We start from the raw sequence: 25,484 nt of genomic DNA, 5'->3' as shown, positions 1-25,484 counted from the left end.
GTCTGGAAAATTTTGAGAAAGTGAGTTGCAAGACATGGCTGGCATCCCTACTGTACCAATAGCAGCATACAATCTGTGTTCTATGCTAGCTAATCTTAAGATGGAGGAACAAAAGGTAGATTGGCAGTAACAATTCTTTCCCCTGTAAGTCTGTTCATTTAAAGCAACTTTAATTCATGTAAAGGTTAGAAATTTTATTTACTGATTAAACACAGGACTGGAATTACTTATTATTTCTCTAGCAGATAGCAAATTGTAACTACATTCTTCAGTCAGACATTAACTCTGGGAGATTTCTATATAGAAATAAGTGCAATTACAGAAATCCTGATAACCTTATTTATTCTAGTTGCAATAAAAGTGGCTATTCTAATATTATTAGGTAACAACAGTGCTGTTGTCTACCATGCCAACTGTTACGTCCTTTGCTGCTTGTGTTTCATTATTACCTAAGAGGCCCTGGTCCCAAGCCAGGATCCTGTTGTGCAGAGCTCAAATGATGGCTCAAATGATCATCTTTAGAGCAAAGAGCTTACAGTGTTTATGGTGCTTTTGGTTTATAATGTATCATTTGTAACAACAGCTACTGTTGAAGGTTTAATTTATTTAGATAGTAATTTTGTTGGTTGTTTCTTCTGTGCTTTAACAAAGTAGCTTGAACCCAAACAGCTGTTTGCTGTACTGAACAGCCTGTAATAAAACCAATAAATATCTGATCTTTGTACTGCGTTGAACAGCACAAAATGGTTGATAGCATCATTAGGTTCTCTTTAGCTACTCGCTTAGCCTTTCATAGGAATCAAATCCACGTACGTTGGTAGGAAAGTAAAGAATAAATAGCTCCCTCTGTGCATTAACACAAGCTTTTGTTCTTTTAAAATTAAAATATATTCTGCATTTTCTTAATTAAATATATCGCATTATGTCTACCTCAAAGTTTCCAGATTAAAAAGTCATGCATTTTTTCCCTGAAAAACAAAACAAACAAACTCTGAATATTTTGCATGGTTTTGTGCCTTCCTAAAAACAAACAAACAAACAAACAAAAAAACCAAAAAAACAAAAACAACAACAACAACAACAACAAAAAAGGCCAGGAAAAAGACATAATTTTCAATTATTAACATGATCTTCAGCTTTATTAACTGAGGTGAGGCGCTAACCCCTCATCCATCACGTATTGTATCACTTGTAGGGAAACTTTCTGCATGTCAGTTATCTCTGAACAGACCTGGACTTCTTAGGAACTTCACAGTTCTGATTTGCTGCATTAATTAATTGCAGTTCCAAGATGGCTGCTGGCACTCCCAGCACTGCAGCCCCACTCTCAGTTAATACGGAAACTGGTGGCTTGTAGGAATGCCTGCAGGAATCATAGAAAACAGCTGGCACATACTCTACAACATGCTTACTCCTTGCCTATGATATTTAAGAATAATTATTTGCACAAACAGTCTCCTTTGAAATAGGGCTTTATAGAAATTACTCTAAAGACTTATAGAATGAGACTAGGGAACAATGTCTTTTCTGCAGGCTTCCTAGTTGTGATAGCAGTTCAGTAGCTGGGTAGTAATTGCTGTATTCTATGAGACCATTTAGCTGAAAATGCTTAAGAAAAAATGCAGTTATTTTTATCAGCTTGCACAGGACTTTTCAGTTAGGAACTTAATGTGAGTCTTTACTCAGCTCTGGAGTCTGTGTTTTAGCTTCCTCTCCAGTTTGCAGCCTCCCCCCTTTTCCAACAGGTTCCCCTTTATGTATTTAATTACAGCTACTTCTGTCTTTTCTGTGTTCAGGTGGTTGGTTCTGTCATCTGCAGTGCTGTTATCCCAGATTTTTCTGAACTCCCCTTCCCCATAACGTCCCTTCTTCCTTATTATTATTTTTTTTTTTCCCAAGGAATTGATCATGCATCGTAGAGGGAACTCTCAGGATGTAAGGATGAAGAGTGAGATAAGAGGATTTACCAGGCAAAAGAGTGGGACCGGATAAAAGACGAGTCACTGCCATTCTTGAAATGTATCAGAACTGGAAGGGATAGGTGTTTGTTTTTAAGCTGAATTTAATACCAAGCAGCTACTGTTATAATTCAACTTTTTAATAATGTTTTCCCGAGAGTATTTTGATCAATACTGCCAAATTATTGCCAAACGGGCTTATTTGCTGCTTTTGGGACGGGCCTTTTCTTGTGGATACAATGTGATCTACAACTCCTGATGGCTTCAGTGGGAGCTCCGACTTCTGAACCCCCGTGATGCTTCCTTGAAGAACTCAAATATAAAGACTTCTTCCCACTCGCTCCCTCACATGACTCACTGATAACAGAGCCCTCGCATCTAACGCAAGCGGACGCATGAAAGTGCACTAATTTGCATTTATTTGTGTTTCAGAGTTTAAAAAATCCATTTATGGGATGATGTAGCAAACCAGAGCGAACCCTTCCTGTTGGAGTCGCTGCGACTCTCCCGGTCCATGACCGCCCTCACGGTCAGCACCGCAGCTGCTCCGGGGACGGCGGCGCTCCGCGGGGCTGCGCGCTGTTACGCCCGGAGCGACGGAGCTCCGACTTACAGACACGCTGGGGAACGGGCACACGTGGTTCGCTGCTACTTTGCTCCCAAACAGTTGGCTGTCTGAAAATCGACATATTTTACAAAGGTACACACATATATCCCCCCAGAAAAAGTTTTCATTGTCATCTGATGTTTCTTACGTAACTGCTTTCCCTTGCCTCGCCGAGAAGCAGGTGAGCGATCAGGTGCGATTGGCAGTGGCTGATGAATGGCAATGGAACGAGCAGGTAGCAAATAAGCCCTTAGCCTGAAAGCTGTTTGTCTGGGAGACTGAATTCCTTACAAACCTCCGCGTGTTCTGCCTGGTTTGTTGAATATGCGCATACGTATTTATACATGAAAAATCCACATTATCTATATAAATACGCAGCTATCCCGTGTCAGGCAGTGGTTTTTGAACAACTGCAGTTTGGGTGACTAGCAGTAGGGGAAGTTAGCATAAATTAGCATAGCCAAACACGATTCCTACAATTATAAACTGACAATGTAAAGTTTCAGCAATTTGGTGTTGACGGTAAAACAATTTGGGACTAATCTATGTGAAGGAGCAGCTTTCTCTCCTTCAGGTGAATAGTCCTCGTGTTTTTTTTGTTTTTTTTTGTTTTTTGTTTTTTTTTTTCCTTCAGTCTGTCTATTTCAGTTGTAACATTGGAAGTTTTTCTAGTAATAACAAAGCAGGAGCTGTTAATTGCTCCGGGGACAGGCGGATCCGACCGGGTCCAGCTCGTTGAAGTTCTGTTCCCATCAGCTGCGCTTCTTCTTGGAGAACTCCAGTATTTTTTGGGTCTCCACCAGTCCCGCGGCAGTCAGGGAAAGTTAGCTACGTCAAGCAGGTGAATACTGGCTGCATTTAAAGAAATAAAAGCATCTCCCAAAAGCAGATCGCTGAAACTGAGGCCATTGAACTGCCTGGATAATGTTACGTGTACTGAAACAAAACGCACCGCAGAGGCAGATGCGACTCCTTTCCGTTTCAGGTCGGGATTTGTAGGCAACAGGCGGTTGTAAGAACCGTATTGAAGAGAGCAGTTCAGCCAAACCTGCCCTCCTTAAGCTTTTCTGTTTGGTCTTTTCAGGTCTGTAATGAGTCTTTGATCAGTTCTGGCGTTTTGAACCCTTTTCGAACTGCGCGGATTATTTTCTCGCGGATAAGTAACGCGCAACGAGCTGAAAACGCTTTTTAATTCGAAGGTGCTACTACTTTTAGAGCGGCATCTTCTTTTGCAGCCTTCCCCATTAACAGCGCTGCGTGCTCCAAACTTTGATATCAGTGCGCGTGCCGCCGCCGACAGAGCTCCCGAAACGGTAACGTGTCCGAACCGAGGCTTAAGCGCACGTCGGCGGTGCTCCTGAGGTAGGAGCGTCCGCGATCGCCGCGTGTCACCAGCAGCGGGACGGTGGAGCGGGACGGGGCGCCGCTGAGCGCAGACATCAGCGCCGGAGCGGCGCGGAGCTCCCCCCCTCCGCCAGACACAACAGCGCGAAAAGAAACTTGTCCCGGTTGCGGCGGATGCCGTGCTGCCGACTGTACAACGAACATCCCCGCCGCTCGCATTTGCAACGGCGTTAGCGGCTCGCGTCCCCCCGCCCACCCCGCTCGCGAAGTTGCCAGCCCGTGCCCGCTTCCCTCCGCTGGCACTCACTGGCCGGGACGCCCCGCGCGGCCACCGCCGTTTCTCTGGGTCGGTTCCCCCGTTTTGAACTGAGCCGCGCTGCGCTGCGTGTACGCCGCGTGGCCGGAGAGTGCCGGCACGGCTCGCAGGTGAGCGATAGAGTGTTGCCTTGGGACGGCCGTTGGCCGCTCGCTGCTCTGCGCCCCGTCAGCGGGACAACGGCTCCTGAAGACCCGCAGGTACAGCAGGAAACGGGGCTGAGCGGGGCGAGGCCGAGCACCTGCCCAGGTAACTCGCTCTTCGGGCTCCCGGCCGCGGCCGGCGCGCAGTGCGCGGCGGCTTTGGGTCGACAACGAAATCCGGGCGATGGAGGCTCCAGGCGCGGCCCTTGGCCCGGCGCCGTTTTGGGCCACCCCTCGGCTTCCCCTCGGGCCGGCGGTCCCATGGCGGCCCTTCCCTCTGAGCGCTGCGGGGTGAGACCCGCCGGGGCGCCGTGCCGCCAGCTCGAGGGCCGCGACTGGCGGCGTGAGGCGGGACGGTCGGCACCTCCCGTGCACGGATCCCCCGCCGGCACGGCGAGCCTGCTCGCCAGCGGAGTGCGAAGCCGGCGGCGAGGCCGAGGGTTGGAGTAGTGCCTCTGCCCGTGGGGCAGGGCGGGGTGAGGGGTGGCGGCGGGCAGCGCCAGAGTGCTCCGGAGGGTGACAGGAGCGTGCGGTGAGCGACGTCGGGGGCGGCCGTGCCGCTCTGCGTAGGATGGGTTTTGCAGCCCCACAGAAAATGGGGTCCGCTCCCCGCCGCAGGGGTCTGCCTCTAGCCTAAGAGAAGCTATTTGAAATAGCGAGGCCGCATAGGGAGGGTCTCTGCCCTGCGTCCCTCCCGCACTGCCTGTAGGTAAGCGTTGGAGCTTGGAGCTGAGGGGCGGCCCGGGAGCGCTCGCTCCGCCAGTGGGCGTTCTCCGGCGGCCGGGGCTGGCGGCGACACTGCGGCGCTTCTCGCTGCCGCCCGCAGCCGCGCACGCACGTACGGGGCAGCGGTGGCACCGCTGGAAGGAAACGCGGATCGCTTTTTTTTTTTTTCTTTGGCTCTGCGTGTAAGGTGGGAGCATGAGGACCGGAGGACTTTAAAAAAGGGGATCGGAACCGCTTCGCGCTCGGCGGCGCCGCGTTCCCCTCCGGCCTAAAGGGGGACCGGGATGTGAGCTCTCGGGGGTAGGAGCCGCGCTGCGGAGGAGACCGTGCTCGGGGCCGCTGCGAGGGAGCCGAGGGCCGAGAGGCGGCGGCCGCCTCTCGCTGCGTTCCGTCCTCTCTCGGCTTCTCCCGTTCCCGGCGCTGCGCCGCCTCTCCGGCGTCCTGCCTTAAACTGCCGCGCAAGGGAGGGCCGGGCGGAAGCATGTCCAACCCCGAGGAGCGGCTCTCATCCCGCCCCCCGGCCCCCCTGGCTGCGGCGCCCGGGGAAAAGCCCGGCTCCGGCCGCCGCCCGCCCCACTCTCATGGCCGGGGCGGCGGAGGTGGAGGCAGCGGCGGGTCTCCTCCCCCCCCGGCGCCCGGAGGCAGCTCGGTTGCCCGCAGCTCCCTCGCTCTACTCCTGACAGCCGCCGCCGGCAGCAGCAGCGGGAGCCGCGCTGCAGGGACTGCCCCCGCCGCCTCCGCCCGCATCGGCCCCGCAGCGGCGGCGGCTCCTCTCCGCGCTCCAATCCCCTCCTTCTCCTCCGCTTCTCCATCTTCGTTTTACTTCTTGCCGCCGCCTCCTCGTTTCCCCTCCTCGTCTTCCTTTAACCTCACGAGTCTCCAAGGGAGGGAAGGAGGAGGAGGAGGAAGAGATGCTGGCGGAGCGGCGGCGGCTCACTTGATCGCCCATCCAGGCGGCGGCGGCGGCAGGAGGAGACTCTTCTCTTCTCCCTCCATCCAGGGCTCGCTGTTCCGCTCCGCGGCCGCCGGCCCCCGGCAGCACCATCCGCGGCTCCTCCTCCCCGCGGCCGCCTCTCGCCCGTGGTCCTGCGCTTTCCTCGGCGCTGCAGCGGCGGCCGCCCGCGGCGACGGGATACGAGGAGGCGACGGCCCCGGCGGGAGCGGGACTGAGCGGCGGCTGCGAGGCGCCTTCTTCTCCTTCTCGTCTCCCCTGCTCCCGGGGCCAGACATGGAAGATGGATCTAATTCTGCCAGCTGCTTCAGGAGGTTTACGGACTGTTTCCTGAACACAAGTAGGTACCGGGGCGGGGAGGCGGCTGGGGAGGGAGGGGGGGGGGGCTCGGGGCAGCGCGTTCCTTTGTGAGCGGGGACACAAAGGGCCGGGCGCGAGGAGGATGCGCGGACAAAGGGATGCGCCGTGCGGCAGCCGCCTGCTGGCGTCGCTTCGGCCTCGGCCGGAGCTCCGCGGGCGCGTGGCAGCCCCGCACCTGGCGCGCGTCTCATCCGCTGCGGAGCGGGGCGCGGGGACCCGCCCCGACCGCCGGAGGTGGCCGTAGGGAAGCGTTAGGCTAAAGGCACCTGGCTGAAGAACGGCGGCGGAGGACCGGGAGGGACGAAACGTGCGACAACGCACCGTCCTCTGTCAGCTCGCCGCCAAGCGCAAGCTGCTCAGCATTCCCGAAGCGGCCGCGATGCCGAGCGCGGCGAGCGGGGAGGAACCATGCGGGGCTCCGCGCTGCCCGGGCCGCGACGGGCGGGGAAGGAGCGGTGTGCGCGGCGCTGCCGCCTTCTCTACGGCGCGTGGCGGAGAGCCGCGCGGAGCGCCCCTGGCCGTGAGGCCGGCTCGGCCTCGGGGAACGCCTCGGAAAGTGCCGGCCCTGGCCGCAGCCGCCCGCCCCTAGTCTGTCCCGGAGGGTTCGACCCGAGTCTGTCGCTGGGGCTGGGGCTCACGCAGGGCGGGCACCCGGCTGTGCGCTGTGGACGGGCAGCTCCGGGAGCTGCTACGACTGCGGCGTTTGGCGTGGGCTCGGGGCCGAAATAAATATGATAGTGAATTGGTCTCCCCGTGTCTGGGTGCTTGGGGTGACCACAATCAGCTGTTTCTTTCTTTCTTTTTGTTTTTTAAACTATTTCCTAAATCATTGATTTATGCCTTGAAGTGTCCCTAAACTTGCATCTTAATATGTTGGCACACTCTCACTTTTATTAGATGGCTTTTTTTGCTACAGGTGAAACCGCATTTAGTTCCCAAATGTATGTGGGGCTGGTGGATGTGTGGAAAAATACTGATGTGTCAGCTGGACCTCACTATTTGCCTTATTTCTTAACAGCTTCTTTAAAGAAGCACAGTAGTACTTGTTCTGTTATCTGGTGGAGGCGTGTAAAGATAGACACATGCATGCTGCTTTGTCTCATTGAAACCGTCTGCAATAGCTGATTGCAGCTGACCTCATTATGGCCTTCCAATATTTAAAGGGATTTTATAAACAGGATGGTAATCAACGTTTTATGTGGGCAGAGAGACATAGGATAAGGGGAAATGGTTTTAAACTAGAGGAGGGGAGATTTAAATTAGATGTCAGAGGGAAGGTTTTCACTGAGAGAGTGCTGAGGTGCTGGAACAGGTTGTCCAGAGAGGCTGTGGTTGCCCCGTCCCTGGAGGTGTTTAAGGCCAGTTTGCGTGGGGCCCTGAGCAATCTGATCTAGTACTTGATCTAGTGGCTGGCAACCCTGCCCACAGCAGAAGGGCTGGAGTTTGATGATCTTTGAAGTCCCTTCCAACCCAAGCTATGATTTGTTCTATGATATTTGGTAGTTTCAAAGCCTAAAGTGATCCTTAAGCACCCCCAGTTTTTGTGCTCCATTTCTGAGGAGTGGAGTGCCAGTCCCACCTGCATCACAGCTTTGGTGATCAGCAGTCCTGGAGAGCGGGCTGGGAAGTGTGTGTTGTGTGGAACAGTTCTCTCTTACACTAGATCAAGACAAAGAAGGCACGGAAAGCTCTATTCAGAGCACCACTTAAAGAGTAGTGATAAATTCAGTGTAAGCTTTTCTGTGAACACTTGAGTGGAAGAAACCTGGTCATCTTTGGCTGGCTGTGACCTCTGGCTGGAGGTTTTCCTGTGGGTAGGAGAGCAGCAGCACGATTCTTTCACTGGGATTTCACTGGCATCCAATAGGATATGCAGCCCGTCCCTCTGGGGAGGCACTGCTCTGTGTGCTGCAGCCTGTTCTCATGAAACTTTCAACGACCCAAGTGCCTGCTATCTCTGCTCTTCTTTCAGATGTGATTGAAATTGGCTGATGGGCTGAAAAGGTGTCAGTGTGGTCAGACAGGCAGACGTCCACGTGTGTGCATACACATATCTGTCAGGCTCCTGCCCTCATCAAGTGATTGCATAAATCTGATTTCCTCTAGGAAACTAGACTGTCAAAAGGGGAGTGGAGGAAAGTCAGACAAGATAGCCTCCTGTTCAGTTACAATAAGCATTTGTCCAGCTTCTTGTAGTGCTGTTCCCAGTCCTGCTACAGGGCAGCTGGGAGACCACTGTTGCTTGCAAGGTGAGATGATAGGGAGAAATGAAGGTACTGTGCTGCATCTCATCACTTCTGTTTCTTGAACTGTTTTAGAATCCAGATCATACACACATATACATACACTGCTTCACTCTAAAGATTTAAAAAAAAAAAAAAAAAAAAAAGTCAAAATATTTTTTTACAGAGGAAAACTGAAGAGTTCTGTGGGGAACTGAGATGAGCTCTTAGGGAGGGAAGACTTAAAAGGGACCTAGCAGGATCTTCGAGACAGAAAACAATGAAGTTGCTCAAGGTGTGTTCCTCTTGCCTGACCTCATTTGACTTGCGCACACTCAAGCAGGATTTCATCATCAGGTTACTGATTCAAGTAAAATCTTAGATTCTGCAATACTCACTATGTACCATGTGTGACTTTTTCTTTTTTTTCCCCTCAAGATTGAGTAAAGCATGGGGCTGCGGAGGCTTATATGAACTGTGTGTGGTGGTGTTAATTTTATTCAGGTCTGTGACTTTGTACATAACATGGTGTTCTGGGAGACATAGAAAGTCTACCATCCTGGGCCAATTGTTTAGTGATGTTCTGCCACACCTAGGGCACTGCAGGTTGTCAGGCACACCAGGGCTTTGTGACATGTCTTGCTTCCAGGGCAATGTCCCACGTTTCTTCTAAGCAGAAGATCTTGTGAGCCACACATGTGTAGCACATTTCATCCATTAACCCTGTGTGAGTATTTTACAATATGGGGGCTGCCTGCTTGTTGGGAGTTTTATCAGTGCATTGATATTTTATATGGAGTTGTTCATCTGTTCTTTTAGCAATGCAGCATTTCCTGCAGTTACCAGTAACTCCTGCATGGAGTGAAACTAAGAGTAGAGGCAGTAATAGCTGTAATTGTGGGAGAAAATAGCAATGGAAGTTTAAATAAAGTTAAAAGTATTCTTGTTACCTGAGGTGATGGGAAAGTAAATCTTGGCTTGATCCTTTCTTTTGGTTTATGTCTTTATTGCTTGCAGTCAGGGTTGTCTTAGCCAACTGATGATCTCCAGCAATGAATCTCTTGTAGACAGTTTGGTTTTGCAATTAAGCCATCCTTAAAATTCAGACGCTGATGCAGAAAACAGAATAGCCCCTGGCTCTGTTGGTTGAGAAGCGTGGCTAAAGCTGAGTGTAGTTGGAGTGGTGAGGTTGTTCAGCAGCTGCCCATGAGGTCGGTGCTTCGTAACGGCCTGTTGGGAAGGTGTAGCGTCACCATGTATCCTAGTCAGAGGCGTTCCTGTTCCAATTAGAGGGAGAATGGGCTCATGCATACAGCAGACCACCAGGAGTGGCGTGGAAGGTGAGTGCACCCTGTGCAAACGCGTGCATTTCACAGCACGGGAGTGTTGGTGAGTTTGGTATTTATACAAATAGTTGTCCGTGAAGCATGCAATTTACTTATGAAATAACTAATCCTTTGTCCTGTAGTCTCCTCAGCTCTGCTGTCACTGTTTGCCTGACAGCCTGGGGGCATGCAGTGCTTGTAGCCTAGAAAGGAGGAAAGCCTGCCCGGTTGGTTCAGTAAACTTGCTCCTGGCTTCAGGTGTACCAGCGGGACAGTGCATGCATGTGCTTTAGGACATGGTCTCTGCCACTTTTGGGAGGGGTGTGACTGCTCATTTCAGCCTCCGACCACCCCGTTCACCCCGTCTTCCCTCCTTTTATTGGTGTTTCAGCCATCAGCTGCACGCGGTAGGAACCTGAGAAGCGTAAACATGGATTTTGCATTATAATAGGTGTACTTGTCTCTCAATTCTTGAAACGTAACTTTCGTTTTAGATTTGTAAAACAAGACCGTGATTTTCTTTGTCTGTGGGTTTACAACCTGGAAATGGTTTATGCAGCTTGTTGATTGATGTTTTATCTTGCTTGTGATAAAACTTGTCTTTCAGTTTGGCGGAGCTAATGCGAGTTGGATTTTTTTTAGTGCTGCTTGGAAGCATATTGTACTTTCCAGTCATTATGTTTAATACTTGAACGTATTAAAAACACGTAAGTTGAGTTTTTGCACTTCTTAAGTTATTTCTCTGAAAGAAAGCAAAGATCGTAAGAAAATATAAAAAGAGCCATTTGTATTTTTATTTCATTTTTGTACTCCCTCTGCTGGCCGTTTCAATTACGGGTACCTATGCTCAAACTTTGTTGCTACATCTGCTTTTCCTTTACTGCTTTACCAAATGAGCAGTACCACGTGTTGATTTGGATTGGTATTTAAAAATACAAAACAAGCTAGAATGGTTAAATGAAGACAGACTATTTGCAGGAATTAAGAATTTGACACCTGTTTTATGGTGCAACGTTTTCATTTTTGTGGGTGCTTATATTGATTTGAACTTTAAAAACAACTGATTTTTAAATTTTTTTTTTGATGCGTGAGCTGCATTTTCAGTAGAGTGTAGATCAGAGTAGCAATTGATATATTGTTCCAAAATATTTGGTTGTATATCCCATTTGTTGTAACAGCTATAGCAAAATTTAAATAACTTTGCTACGTTTTTGTAATGCTGAGAAGTGCCTTTTTATCATTCGCCCATTTGACTTGTATCTGTGTACGTAGCTACAAGGCTGCAGCCCGGGCATTCTTAATAGATAATTTTGTGAGATGCTGGTTTTAATACACTGGTGTACAGCAGTATCCACCGAGAATGTTTACTGCACTCAGAAACTGTAATTCCCGAGAACTTAAGAGAGCAGGTACAAGGATTGCTGTCTTACATTGAAATTAAGCCATTGCGTTTCCCGTGGGCGTCAGGTATGGTAACAGTCGTTCGTTGTTTCTTGTTAATGCTTCTGCTGAAGACCCAGACATCACTGTGCGATGTCCTGACTTGTGCTGGTACCCGGCTCCGTGCTGGCAGAGCTCGGAGAGTGCCACCTACTGATTGACAGCTCCTTCCAGCGCTTTGTTCTCCAGTCTGCAGGCTGTTGCAGCTCAGCCTTACTTATCTTGCGGCATGTGGCAAGTTGATGTGGTTGGATGTGGTAACTGAGTTAAATCAAGCCTCAGCTTTGACCTTTTCCTTTAAATAGCCTTTTTTTTTTTTTTTTTTTTTTTTTTTTTTTTTCTTTCCCCCCCCCTCTCCCCCCTTCTTTTTTGACTCAAGCAGGATTTTTGTCCCCTCTGTTCTGGTTCCTTCTTTTTAAAAGCTTGTGAGAAAGTGACATGTTCCTGGTTTTCCATTGCCGCATCTTGTCAAGCTGTTATAATCGGTGTGGGAGGAACCAGCTTGGCTGATGTTAATAGAAGACTTTGGATTCTGCAATGCCAGACAACGTCTTGATGTGTTGAACACATGAGGTAGATCAGAAGGTAGGAATCAGAATCACAGCCATGATTTATTAAAGTAATGTTCCAAAATTGTCTTAGTGTTTATTTTTGCAAAAGGAACATTCTGAGTAACAAATTCTAAATTGTCATCATAAACTGATGAATTGATCATTACTGTTAGTACAGACTGAAAATGCTTTCTTCCAACCCAGAAGTGCCCTAATTATGTTCTTAGAGCATCTTGGCAGAAGTATGAACTACTTTTGAAAAGTGTATCATCTACATACTTACAAGGAACTCGTTTACTTGGAATTACTTTTATATACAATTTTCCTAGTGTTTGTCACCTTACAAAGCTTGCTGAAGTCCTGATCCTGAGCATCTCATAGCTGGCAGTAAGGAGAAAAAAAATTTTTTCCTTTACTTTGCTTCTGAATATTCTATTAGAAAACACATTTACAACAAGTTTTAATGTAGCTGGGTGACATTTTTAACAATAAAATATTGGAGTCTTTTGTTTTGTCACTTGTAGGACTTTATAAAGTAGTCCTGGCTCAAGAATAAGAAGATAGAAGGCTTTTGGATATTACTTGCTGCCTTCAGAAGAACTTCTACTTGTTTTAGTGATTTCTAATTAAAATAGTAACAAAAAATGTCAACATAGAGGCAGTGGTTTTAATCTCACCTTGAATCTGGGACCTAAAGAAGAGACTGTCAGAATCTATAAGATCAGTTAATCCACCTCCCATCTGGAAACCATGAAGATTTAATGCTTTCATTAGTACTTATTGATCTGATTTCTTGTTTCTGTATTTTCAACAAACTCCTGTGCAGTTGAGCTGTACTTCTCTTAACAAAGTTTATTCAGCTGTTAATAATTCCAACATTCTTCCTTCCTCTTACCCTTCCACTTGCATTAAAAAAAAAAAAAATCTCCTGAAGTCATGCCAGAAATAGTTCCTAAAGGAAAGAAAAACTTTTTCATCCTAAGTTCTAATAACTTTGTACAGAAAGCTTGTGTCTCTCATTATCCTGATTCATTTTGAACTATACCTCCAAAATAGCAGCCTTGTTTGGCTGCTGGCAAGCATTGCTATGTCCACCTTAATAATACAGTTTACTTTGCTTCACCCTGTGGGGAAATTTCATAATTGGTAGGAGAGATGCACCTTCCTTTGCCCTAGATATCTTAGAACACTTTCTGCAACGCTGGGGTGTTCAGCTGGTTCAGAGAATAGGATGCTTAGCCAGACCGTGGTGGCCAAGTGTGTATCCTGTTTGTTCTTTTGTACTTTGCTTCATGGCCTATTTTTTATTTCCCGATTGTATTTCTTTCATAATGCCTTATTTACTTAAGACTGCTGAAGCTGTGACCCTCTGTTCTAATTGTCTTCAAATGTATTCCTGTGTGCCTCTGTATTCCAGCAGCAATCTTTTTTCCTAACACACTGCTGATAAGTTTATGAGAAATCATTCTTGCACTGTTCTTTATATTTTTACTTTCGTGCATATATAGATAGTTTGGAAACTTCTCCAGAATGATTTCTTTTAGGGAGCACAGCTCTGTCATCTGTGCTTTCTTTGCATCTTTTTCTTTCAGTTCTATCTGTATTTTCAGCTTCTTGTCCACCCATCAGCTTATTTTAGCTTATATTTCCTTCTTGATTGCTGAATTGTGTCGCTCTTGTTCCTTCCTGCAGCCTGCCTGTCTTACCCTGTCATTTTTACAGTGTTCTTGTTTTCAACGGCTTCTTGTTTGTTTGAAGGTGGACCACCTCCATTACTCTAGTTCTGGTGTAGTTCAGTTTGTATTACCTGTTATCTTTTTTGTTTGTTTGTTTTTGTTTTTCCTTCCCCGTAAAACTAAATTTTACACAGCATTTCTAAAACTCTTCCTATGTCTTCTGTATTTGCAGTGACTCATAGTATTTCCTAATCTGCCACTTTCTGCCCAGCCCTAAGTGTGATGTCAATAGAGTGTTTTCTATTTTTTTTTTTTTCTTTTTAAGCGAACATAGGACTGATGAAAGTTGCTGTTTGATGTAACAGGAAGCTGAACTAATCTGTTCTCAAAACAGGCACTGCCTCAGCCAGCACACTCAGGTTTCATCCTGCCAGGCTCCTGTGTCTCACATTGTGAGCAAATCGCTTTTCTCTCTAAGTGCCTGGCTGTTTTGTTCCTTCAGGCATCGGTTTTCATTGGTGAAGACTCCTGGGAGAGCTGTCTTTTCATGACTCTCACCTGAAGGGTGGCTCTTTGGCCTTCAGTTCATGATAGTGAATGAAAGAGGGTCTTGGGACTAGAGGTGTCCTTTTAAGAAATGCTTTAAAGAGACTGGGGAGCATGGGTGACCTGCAGTCTCAGAGAGCAGCGTGTTCCCTTTACAACTCCTGGCATAGCTCTTGTGGTGAAGAATAGGATGATCTTGTGTGTTGTAGGGACATTCATTGGCTGCTTGGGAATAGGAATGTGCTTGCAGATTGCCTGTTTCTTTCAAACCTTTTTTGGACTTTTTTTGGCTCTGTATGCAGCACTTAAACTTCTTAAGCAGAGAGAGACTGTGGGCTCCAGCTGTAGCCCTGTCCATTCTGCTTGATTTTCAGTGTGCTCTCTGGTCCAGCCTTTACTTGTGCCTAAGTGTCTGCTTGAGAACTGGGAGGAATTAAAGGGTGACCGTTCCCAAAAGGCAGGGGGAACAGTGCCCTTCTCCCCTGGCCTCCTGCATGGAGAAGCATTGGCTGTGTGGACACAAGCTGCACCATACCCCTTCATTCTGTGGCTTGAGAACAGCTCTAGCATGATTTACATGTACATGGATATTGCCATATGGACCAGCAAAGCAGTCTTTGTACCACTTGTGGCACTAGGGCAGATCTTGTTGCTATGGACCTTGTTCTTAGGACTCACTGACAGCATCTGCATAGCCTTGAATGAAAGATATACCCAGTCCTCTTGGGAACCATTGCTGGAGGATGTGGTTTGCTGCCTGATTGCAAGTATTTAGCTTGTCTGTTCTTTTTTTTCAGCTTCTTGCTTTGGAGAGCTTCTTAAAAGTTGTGGAAGTTTGTAAATGAGTGCTTATAGGGTAAAGAGAAGATGAAGTTTGTCATTTACCGGGATGACTGAAGAGCGTGTGTTGATAGTGTCTGTCTTACACTGAAGAAATATGATAGAGGCATATCCATCTATGGCAGTAGCATCAAAGGGGTAGAAACAGAAAGAAGATTGGAATGGTAATAAAAATTTAAGATTTTTTATTGCTGAAAGGAATGTGATTACAACAGAAGAAAATGTTTATCCTTATAGGGAAAGCTATGAGAGGTTTCTTTTTGAGTAGATGAAAAACTAGCTCTGTAAATATCTCTAAGCAAATTGTTGCATTTTGAAGAAGTATTTTCAAGGATGTTTAAGATTGCATTGAAATGTAAGATTTAGGGCTTTTAAAGTATTTTTTAATCTTTCCTTTTAGTGTCACAAATGTTTTCCTTCTGCTTAACTGTTTTTTCCCCTCTTTCCATTGACAATATAAAGGGTGTCTGGTGAATCTTATGTATTTAGTGAATATACTTACAGATAACCTTTTAATTTATTTCTTCACTTTCTGTGTCTTCCTGTTACTTCACTGACTGGCTAAGTGCTGTTTGACAATCTCAAGACGTGTCTTTTACCATTATTTTCTTAGGTCACTGAAAGTTTTACTGTTCTGTCTGGTGTTTTACTGTAAGTTTGACTTGTAATTTAATAGCTTATCTACCTTGTTCCTGTGCGAGTTCCACCCCCACTCCCAAACAGTTTATTAAAGCATAAATCTGTCTGCATGCAGGAGTGCCTGTCCTTTCTCTACATCTCTTAACATGAATAGTCTCGGGTGGCTTTAGCCATGACTATGCTGTGAGCATAGCTAGCATCACTGTGACTGGATACTTTTTGCTGATGGTAACCTTGTCTGGGACAAACCTCGATTCTTGTTGACAAGATGATGTTGAAGTTGTTACTTTGATTTGGATGCAAGACTAATGTTTTGTTTGCTTTTGTTCATTGAGCTATGTGTACTTTTTTTTTTTTATAATGTTGAACCACTCTTGTAGCACTTTGCAGATTCTTGTTTTAGCAACCTTGCATTCAAATCACCATTCTGCAGTGCCAAGAGATGCTTTTCCCCTAGCACTTCTGAAATGGGGTTTTTGAATTTCTTGTTTGACAACACTTCTTTCGGTGCTTATACATCTGGAAGGAGAAATGGTAAGGAAGTTGAAATCTGCTCTTTCTATATATGTATTGTGCAGTAGGTTAAGAAGTGAAGTATTATGCTGTACTGAGGCAGAGCTTCTATAAAGGGAAATTTTTCATAGATGTTTCATAACTCAAACCTGCATCTTTGCTTCAGTTGAGGAATCTTTGTGAAGTTACTTCAGAGCTATTAAACTTCAAAGTGATTGTTATCTCTGTAGGAAGAGGGTGGATAAAGGGCAAAAAATAAGGAGAAATAGATGAGCGTGTTTAAAATCATACAGTAATGGTGAAGTAATGTATCATCAGTCTGTGTGTTGGTTGCTGATCCCTTCCTGTGTTGCTATTCAGAATATGCACTGTCATTTGCATGTGGAAACGTGGGTAACAGTGGCTTCCTGTCTTTTATTGCTAGACATTACACACGTTCCTTTACTAGTGTTTGTCTTTTGGCTGGGAAGCTCTGCATGCAAAGTTTGAGTCCTTCAGTCTGGTCACAGTAGTATCAGCTGATGCACAGCTCTGTGAGCCTTTTGAATTCAGTTTTGGGACTTTTTTTATTTTTTAGCAGTTAATTTCTATTTGATACTTGCTTGGTAATAATGCTGTACTAAAAACAAAACAATTAGCTATGCAATTATGAATTACTTTGGGAAAATACTGTAATACAGATACTGTCATCTTAGTGCTGTAATGCTTTCTTTTTTTTTGGAGCAGTGCATAATTTGGGTACCACCCAATCAGTACTGCTTTCCTATTTTATGTCTTCGTGTTTTCAGTTACTTTGCATGGCTTATCTGTTGGAACTCTGGGAATCTGCTCATCTCTGCACCTGTGATGGAGCAGTTGAAATTGAAGGAGTTGAAAGACAAAGGCCACTAACTTCTAAAAACCAAGCAGTTCACTGGATGGTAGTTATTCTGATGTCTGGATGTTCCTGGATCTTTTTCTTCTCTCTTAACTTTCTCCAACCGCTTTTTTCTACCTGGCCTTTTTCCCTTAAAGAAACATCTGCTGCCTTATAAGGTGGGCAGAGCTTATATTGTCTTGCAGCAGCCTTTCATTCATGTATCTCTCATCTTCATAGCTGCTAACTCATTAGCTACGTGTATAATTGAGTCAGGTTTTGATTGGAAGTGATCATGAGGTCAAAACGCATTTGAAGGGCTGGATTTTGGATTTGAAAAGACATTAAGAGAATAGCGTGTCTTGCTTCTTTTGACCTTCTAAAAGGAAGAGTGTGTGTGTTGCATGTTTATTAGTTCTCTCAGTAGTACTGAGGTTGCATTAATGGTGGCTCTAATTTCTTTGCATTCCCAAAACTATGTTTTTTACACAAAGCATCATTTCATGGGGAGTGGTCAGTGCTGTTCTCAGTAGCTTCTTCCCTCTCCAGTGTAATTTACCAAGGGACTCTGCAATTGAGTCATCATAATGGGAAGTGCATCTCAACTGATGTAATGCATTTGTGTTTCCTGGAAACAGAACAAAATTGCAGCTCCGCTTAGTTTAATGCAAGATTTGTCATTGATTTCAGTTGCTGTGGTATTTTCTTCTGTCATTTGATCTTTTTGTTGTTCCTGATTGTCCATGCTTTGTGATCTGATTTCCTGACATTGGTCCCTCAACGCGGTGTTGGAAGTTTTAATTCATGAGGAGCATTTAACAAAACAAGAGAGAATTTATTTTGAAATATTTCACAGACAAATCTGATTTCAATAAAACTTCTAATTTCTTCCTCTGTAGATTATGCTAAGGCAGGGAGTTAACTAACTGATGTAGCAGGTGAGACTAAATGTGTAACGCTGCATGAATTTGATAGTTAAGTTCTTCAAATGGTTTAAATATCTGATATGTATTACTGCTGTTAGTAATATCTTTTATGATGGAAATGTGTTGTTTCCTCTCCTAGGCAAAACTAAAACCCGTTAAGTTGAAACAGTGTCACCTCGATCCTGTCTGCTGCAGCACTGCTTAATGCAAATCACTTTACTTTATTGTGTATTAACCTCTACTACCCTACCACCAACATCCACGTTGGTGTTGTGGGTCAACATAATAAAAATAGGAGGCATTACTTTGAGAGGAGCCCTCACACTGTATGCCATAGGGCAAGTCACCCAGTGGTCAAAGTAAACCTTGCTGGAGAAAACTTCTAGAAGTGGTTTAAGAGCAGTAGGATAAAATGATTAAATGATTTGGTTATAAAAACATAGTTCGTTTTGTTTAACAGCTTGAAGATATTTGTTCTGTTTATGGTCATTTCATGGCTATTCATTTTTCTAGGCCAAAGATGTTTTTGCAACTCAAATCCCATTAACACTCATTAAATGAGTGGGATTCGCTGACAAGAATGGAATACTTTCACGCAAATGTATATTCATGTAAACATTTCAAGTAGATTTTCTTTTTTTTTTTACGAGGGTGATGTATCTCTAGCTGCGTTTGTGAATTAAATGAAAACTGATTTAGTTTTGGGTTTGAGGAAAATAAACTTGAAACGACATTATTGGGTGGTCTGAACTAATGAATAAATCATGTTAAACCAGTGAAAGCTTTGTTCTTTATCACAGTTTGCTTTTGGAGGCTGGTGCACACAGTTTCTGCTTCATAGCAATCTCATCTGAAACTATTGGCAGTCCTGCAAGTTGCTTTTTTTTTTTTTTCTGTCATTCGAATCATATTAAAGTTTTTCACATAACCGTTCTGAAGAATTGTAAATTGGCACCAGCTTAAGGGAACAAAGTGCCTTTTGTGTTTATAAAGAAAATGGAAATGAAGAGAAAAGGAGGGTGTTAAAAGTGGCAGTGGCGATGTGTTTTTCTAATGTAATTTACACAGCTCTGCTGCTCATCTTTCCTTATGTGCATGTCTGACAGATGGCGGAAAACACCTCTCCTTCACCAAGTCTGCAGTTCCTGTTTACCACAAAGATGCGATTTTAAGAGAGGTTTTTTCTTAAGCAGGTTTTAAGAAAACAAAACATTAAATAGAGGTTGTAAAAAGGGCAGCACGCAGAGTACATTAAAGGGGCTCTTCTGAATCAGAAGTTCTGTTTCGGGCTTACAACGTGCTTTTTAACTCTAACAGTGTCTATGACAAGTATTAACATTATGTTAAGGAACAATGCCGTTATTATAGCCGTGGGAATATTAGAACAAACATACAGACCTTTTGTTCGGGTTCTGCAGACAGGCAGCTCCTCACTTGCCCTTCAGCCATCTGGGCAATGCTCAGGATTGAAAGTCCATCAGTGTAATTTGTTTTATTTTTGGGGAACATTTGTGGAAGCATGCCATCTAAGCACCCTAACTCACAGACATGTGGACACACATGGGAAAACTGCTAAAATAATGGTCGGGGGAAGAAAAACACCAGGTTTGAAGGAAGTATAGTGGAACTGCCCCAAGAGGCAGTTTTGACTTCTATATTTGACTTCTGAGTATGCTTTGTATTTATATATATTTATATTATGTTTAACTGCATTTTTCTCCTTTGCAAATGAAAAGCAAGAAGATGCCATATTTCAGGAAATGAATGGCATTCAGCATATTTCTGACTTTTTATCTTCCAGATCGACATGTAACAACTGTTTTTCTAGTTTGTGTTCAAGCATTTGCTAGATTTATCTTGAATTTGGTTTAATTTTCCTGACTTTTGACTTTCCATTTTTTTCTTGACAGGTGGACTTGTGGCAGTTCATATATCATTGTAAACTAGTTTACCATTCTTTATTTTTTCATTTCTTACTCACATAACTGTTTTTCAGTGCTGTGGCATCTCCAAGTGGAGCACTGAACAGATAGATGAAGTGGTCTGACTGATTTAATCATCAAAATAAAGGAGGGAAAAACTGCTTGTAAGAGCTGTAGTTTTGCTTGATTACCTGTTCCCTTCTGCATACTTGCTTGCTGATTTTAAGCTATGCACAGATTAGCTTTATTGAATGTATATTCTTTACTGGTTTACAGTACTGAATTCCTGAGTACAGTTCATGTAGAAGCTGGGCAACTGGTGGAAGCTAGGGGAGGTAGGTAGAATACTAGTGAGTGCTGGTAACAGTATTCTAGCAATATAAACCTGACCTATTGCAGTGGCTTCTTCGCCTTCCAAGACCTCTTGCGTGTACAGTTTATTCCTCTCACAGGTAATAATTGTTGAATCCTCAACAAGAGGTGTGGTTGTGGGTTTTTTTTTGTTTTTTTTTTTTTTTTCATTCATTGTGAGAAATACAATGAATTTTTATCTAACAGTTACTATTCCATTACTGTTTTAAGTAGCCATCTTATGGCTATTTACTGTCTTGACTAATGCCGGCAGCATAAGGGGATGCTTGACTTTACTGCAAAGTGTACTTTGAAAGATTGATATGTGCTAGATACATTAACAGGAGGAAAACAGAAAAGAACAAGATAGTATTTAAAAGAAATGTGATATAATTCCATAGTTTCCTTATAGGTCATAAAATAAACATAGCTGAAAAGGCAATTGGGATATCAAGAAATGGAAGGGATAATGAGGAATTTGCTGACACAAGAGGGAGATGAAAGAAAGAAAAACAACAAAACAAACGAAGTGTGACACATCAATTCATATTTTTACATTGAAGAGATGCAGTCTCACCTGCTTGAGTGTCTGAAAGAGATTCTGCCAGTAGCTGTTCATATTTGTTGTGACATTGTTCTTTTATATATGTTATTGGGATTATGGTGTTTTTTTTTGTTTTTTGTTTTTTTTTAATTTTCCCATGTGTGTAAATAAGGCACATTCTTTATTGCAGACAGCAGATAGTTTTCTGGTAAATGCCTTTTATGGTGCACTTATATTTTACTGCTTCCTTAATCATTTCCTTTTTTGCAGCTTAAAAAGGCACAGTCTGGTCTGCCACTGAGTTTCTGGGCAGCTGAGCTGACTTTCTGGAAGGGGTTTCTTTGCAGGGTTTCCAGTGTGAAGGAAAGACTGTATTCCTTGATCTACTTAGGAAGTTTTAACCTGTCTGGACCTTAAATCTGTTTTTCAGAGCTGTTCAGATATGGATTCCTTGTATAGATGTTTTCTTATTAAGAAAGTGAGTTCAACTGTTGGTTGAGTGTGGAAGGGTGAAAGAGCTTTGCGTGGATCTGAGTGTCAGAGTGCACAATGTGTCATACTGATAGCATTCTTCAGGCTTCAGGTTTATATAATACTGGACTTAAATATTAGCAATGGTATAGAAATGTCTAAGGCTTCACCGAGTAACAAATAAAGGATTTGATTTCTTCCTGTTCCCATTCTTTGTGCTACTGAATTTATTGATGTGTGATTTTAATTTTTTCTCTCCTGTGCCAAGCCCTAGGGGATGCATCTGTTTGCCATGTACCTTCAACTATCATCGTTAGCACTGTTATCTCATGTGACTGTGTGAGGGCTTTAATCTTCTATGAGGCTGGTTTGGGGATTGCTGCTAAAGCTATAAAGGATAAGCATCCGTTCACCTTCGTGTGAAATGGGATGATTGACAAACTCATGGATGTTTCCTCTCTGCTCTGACAGAGTAAGTAAGGAAGAGTACCTTGGATGCCTAATTTCCTGGTTTGATAACACACTTAGAAAAGAATCATTTGTTGGCTTTGGTGTTGTCCATATATGGCCAATCTTTTGCTGAGCTGAGTAAAAACAGTTATCTTTCAGGAAAGAATAGAATGTTACAGACTTTTGGGAAATGAAGGTTTTATAAGCAGAGGTCTAGCTTAACAGAATGGATGGTTGTTTGCTTCAACACATTTCAAAATGGCTCAGGTCAGATTTGTATCCTGAAAGTGAGTTGGAGTTGTAACTATAGATGTTAAGCATGTTAAGTATGTTTATTCTTACGCTAGTCATTTGGCAGCCCTTGCATTGAGAGGGACCACTGCTGATGCTAGACTAGATCCAAAGCCTTTTACTGCCTTTTATTTAATTTTGGATTAAAGATCTGGAAGATGTTTAAGGTGAAGTTAAATACAGGAAAGATTATTTCAGTCTTTGACCATCTGTGGCTCAGTAGTACGCTTGTTTATCATTGTTTGAAGAACTTTAATTGTGTTCCTTGATGATCAGGAGGGTCAAGCTGGGTGTTATCACATAAGAGATCCAAGAATACCTGCACAAATTTTGAGTTGACTGTAGAAATGTGGTGCTATTTTCCCATCAATTAAAAAGCCTGTTGGGTTTTAATGTTTTTTTCCCCTTTTTATATTGTTCAAGGGGAGTATGAAATACTAAGTAGGTGTGTGCAGAAGCAGTGAAATAGTTTCAGATGGATCCTCAGACACCACAGAGCAAGCTTCTTTTAGTGTTGTTGGAATGCAGTTATCTTTTTTTTCCATCGGAAAACGGACAGATCTTAGTACAGGAAATGGAGTGGGGGTAGGAATACATCAGACTCATGTTTGTAGAGTTATGTTGTATCTACTAACATAGCTTCAGCTGGCTATAGTATTCCATGTTGAATATCTTTGTTTGAAGTGTAATAGAAAGAGACCTTTGATTTCTGATAAGGGACCGTAGAAAGAGACCTTGATTTTCAATAAGGGACTGTCTAACGCTTGTCCCAGTGACTGCATTACCAAACCCACAAGCATTCTGGTAAGGATATTGTGGGAGATCCTGCAGTATAACAAATAGCAAAAATCAACCCTCACCCTGTAAAACTACTGATTGCTTTTAAAGTTTTCTTAGATTTGTGTCAACAGTCCTGAAGATGATGAAATTTTGGCAGATTAAAGCAGCTTTCATTTTTCTCCTGTGTGTTGTGTTTGGTCAGAGGAGTAGAAAGAAGAAAGTAGGTAAGTTATATACATGTATATACACACATATATATGTATATTAGGTAATAGAAACAAGCATCTGATTGCTTTAGGCATCACTGAAAATTCCAGCTGATTTACTTACATAGAAATAAAATATTGAAAAGCAGATTGCTGAGATCTGACAGATATTTGAAGATCTCTTTTTTTTTGAAAGTAAGTCTTTCCAATGAGGTTAAATCCTATAAAATATTTCATTGTTATTTTAGAGGCTGTGTCAAAAAAAAAAAAAAAAAAAAAAAAAAGTTATCAAATTACCTTTGGCTGTTGAAAGCAATGAAGTTTAAAGAGGTGAAGGAGAAGTGGATATGGGGGAAGAGAACACACATCCTCTCTTTGAGACCAGAGTGTTAAGGTATAGTCCTTATAAGCCCAGATTGTCTTTGTTATCAGGCTAAACTTCAAATAATTAATTTCTGTAGTCTGTCTGTAAATGTGTGGGATTCTCTAAGCTTAATTGTTCTCAGTCAATGGAAGATAGATGTGGGTTGAACACATCACCAGTGGTCTAAATTTTTAACATTTAATTTTTTCCCTGCTATGATGGAAGTGGTGTATTTCTTCAAGGATTTTATATGCAGATTCTAAATAAGTATGACTTTTGATTTATGCTTTGTGATGATTTTTTTTTTTAATTGTAAAAGACTTAGTTCTTTTGTTTTGCCTTTTAAATTTAGTAGTGAGTGTCTGTTTCTTGGCTGTCTTACAGTGTTTATCATACAGAAACAATCTAGGACCTTTTAACAGATCTTTAACTATAAAAACTATTATTGCCTACTCTCACATTGCATTTTAAATAGAGCTTGTTTAAGTCTTTTTATGTTTTCACTGTTAAAGCTTTGTGGAAAGCTGAAGACTGCTGCAAAATGGTTTCTTATTAGTAACACCTGCTTTCAGAAATACCTAATCACTTTTGAAGAGTAAATCCTTGTCTACTTGTGGTCCTGTAGCAAACACTGGGCCACTTTTCCATTAGGGGCAAAGCTGTTAGGCTAGGATCAGCTAACAAAAAAGCAACTGTAGATATCTTTTCTTTCCCCCTTCTTAACACAAGTACATTTGTTGACTTAAAAGTAATAGCTTCATTTTTCAAAATGGAATGAAAGTGAAAACACACGTAAATTAAAAATATTTTATGTGTTCATTTTATTTTTGCTTTTCACTGATTTTTAGTTTGGACTTTAAATCTATATGCTTTTTTTCATATATTAGACCAATACTTTATAAAGTAGCTCAGTGAAACTGTATTAACTGCTGCTGAGCCTTAGCTTTGCTGCATTACACCTCCAGCCCAAACTCTACGGAAAGTTTATTTAACATTAAATTGAAGATTCTGAGGCACTTTTTTGAGAAGCACCTCTTTGTTAAGGTGGAGCCAAAGAGTATTCTAGGTTTTTCCAATGAGAAAAAAGTAACCATGTGATTTATCACATCTGTTGTATGTATTTTTTTTTTTTTCTCACTTCTTTTTCTACATTGTATGTAGTGCTTTACATAATGTTTTCATTCTATTGCTGGCAACTTCACTGTCTGGAAATGATTTCTGTCTCTCCATGCATCCTGTTAGATCTCTCTTTATCTTCCTTCTTGTGATCTCCTGACTGATGGGTAATGCTATCCATTCTCTAATTGCCAAACTCATACGAGGTTCTTCTTCCTTATCCAAATAGCTTCAGTCCTGGTTCCTTTCCAGACTGCCACAGGCTGACAGCTCCTTTTCCTCATCTGTTCTTTCACCATTATTACTATACTTAAGTGCTGCATGTGCAGGTCTGCTGCAGCCTCAATTTTGGATTGAAAAAATGAGAGTTAAACAGTTGCTCAGATTGGTGGGAAGCTTATGGGAGAAATGGCCTTAAATTTCCACTCTAATTAAAGCTAGTGTAGGGGGAAAAGGAACAAAGTCACTGAGAAGCTTGCTGAGGAAGAGATGGGGTGAGCCTTAGGCCATGGAGGACCTGGTTTCTGTCTAGGTCTAATGAGCAAGTTGAAAGGAGGACAGCAATTTGGGGTAATCAGTCAGATTATGGAGAAGCACAGACTATTTTCTCCTGTTATAGCCTCCTTTCTTCTACCTGTTCTATGGTCACAGAGTACTAGATTGCCCATCATGAACATCTTCATTTGCTGTCCTTGGCTGACAGCAAGACTTGACATTAGGTAGAGAACCTGTGACTGGGAGCTTGTCTACAGTAGTAGTGTGTTCAGGTCAGAAGCATGCACTTGAGAAAACTGTTCTAATTATTCTCTTTAGCTCCTTATTCACATCAGAAAATGGTCACACAGCATGTCTGTTGACTGGATTTGTTCTAGACAAAGCAAAACTGGGTTGTAAGTTTCAGTTTGCTACCCAACAAAAAGCAAATGTGACCAGATTGAATCTAATCTGAAATAAAAACTCAAAAAGGAACTAGATGCAAATGCTGAGTCTTCACAATTACCTGCTTCAGTCTGGAAATTCACTCCTGGAAAGCTATGTGCTTACATAGG

General features: G+C 43.4%; 1 protein-coding gene across 2 annotated transcripts in view; it reads left to right on the top strand.

Moving 5' to 3' along the window:
* The window catches only part of PDE10A (phosphodiesterase 10A), a 339,629-nt gene that overhangs the window by 175,122 nt on the left and 139,023 nt on the right, over positions 1–25,484 (top strand). Inside the window, exon 1 of one of the 2 annotated variants that reach the window (XM_048935255.1) lies at positions 5,046–6,386. The exons of the other annotated variant lie outside the window; for it this stretch is intronic. Coding sequence (XP_048791212.1) covers positions 5,576–6,386 — 811 coding nt within the window. The 5' untranslated portion in view covers positions 5,046–5,575. Of the gene's footprint in view, positions 1–5,045; positions 6,387–25,484 lie in introns of those variants that run through there. 2 annotated transcript variants of the gene reach the window in all.

This window comes from Lagopus muta, chromosome 2 (assembly GCF_023343835.1).
Source record: "Lagopus muta isolate bLagMut1 chromosome 2, bLagMut1 primary, whole genome shotgun sequence".
Lineage (NCBI taxonomy): Eukaryota > Metazoa > Chordata > Aves > Galliformes > Phasianidae > Lagopus > Lagopus muta.
Note: the sequence above shows the minus strand (reverse complement) of the source record. Positions and strands in the feature narration are given on the sequence as shown.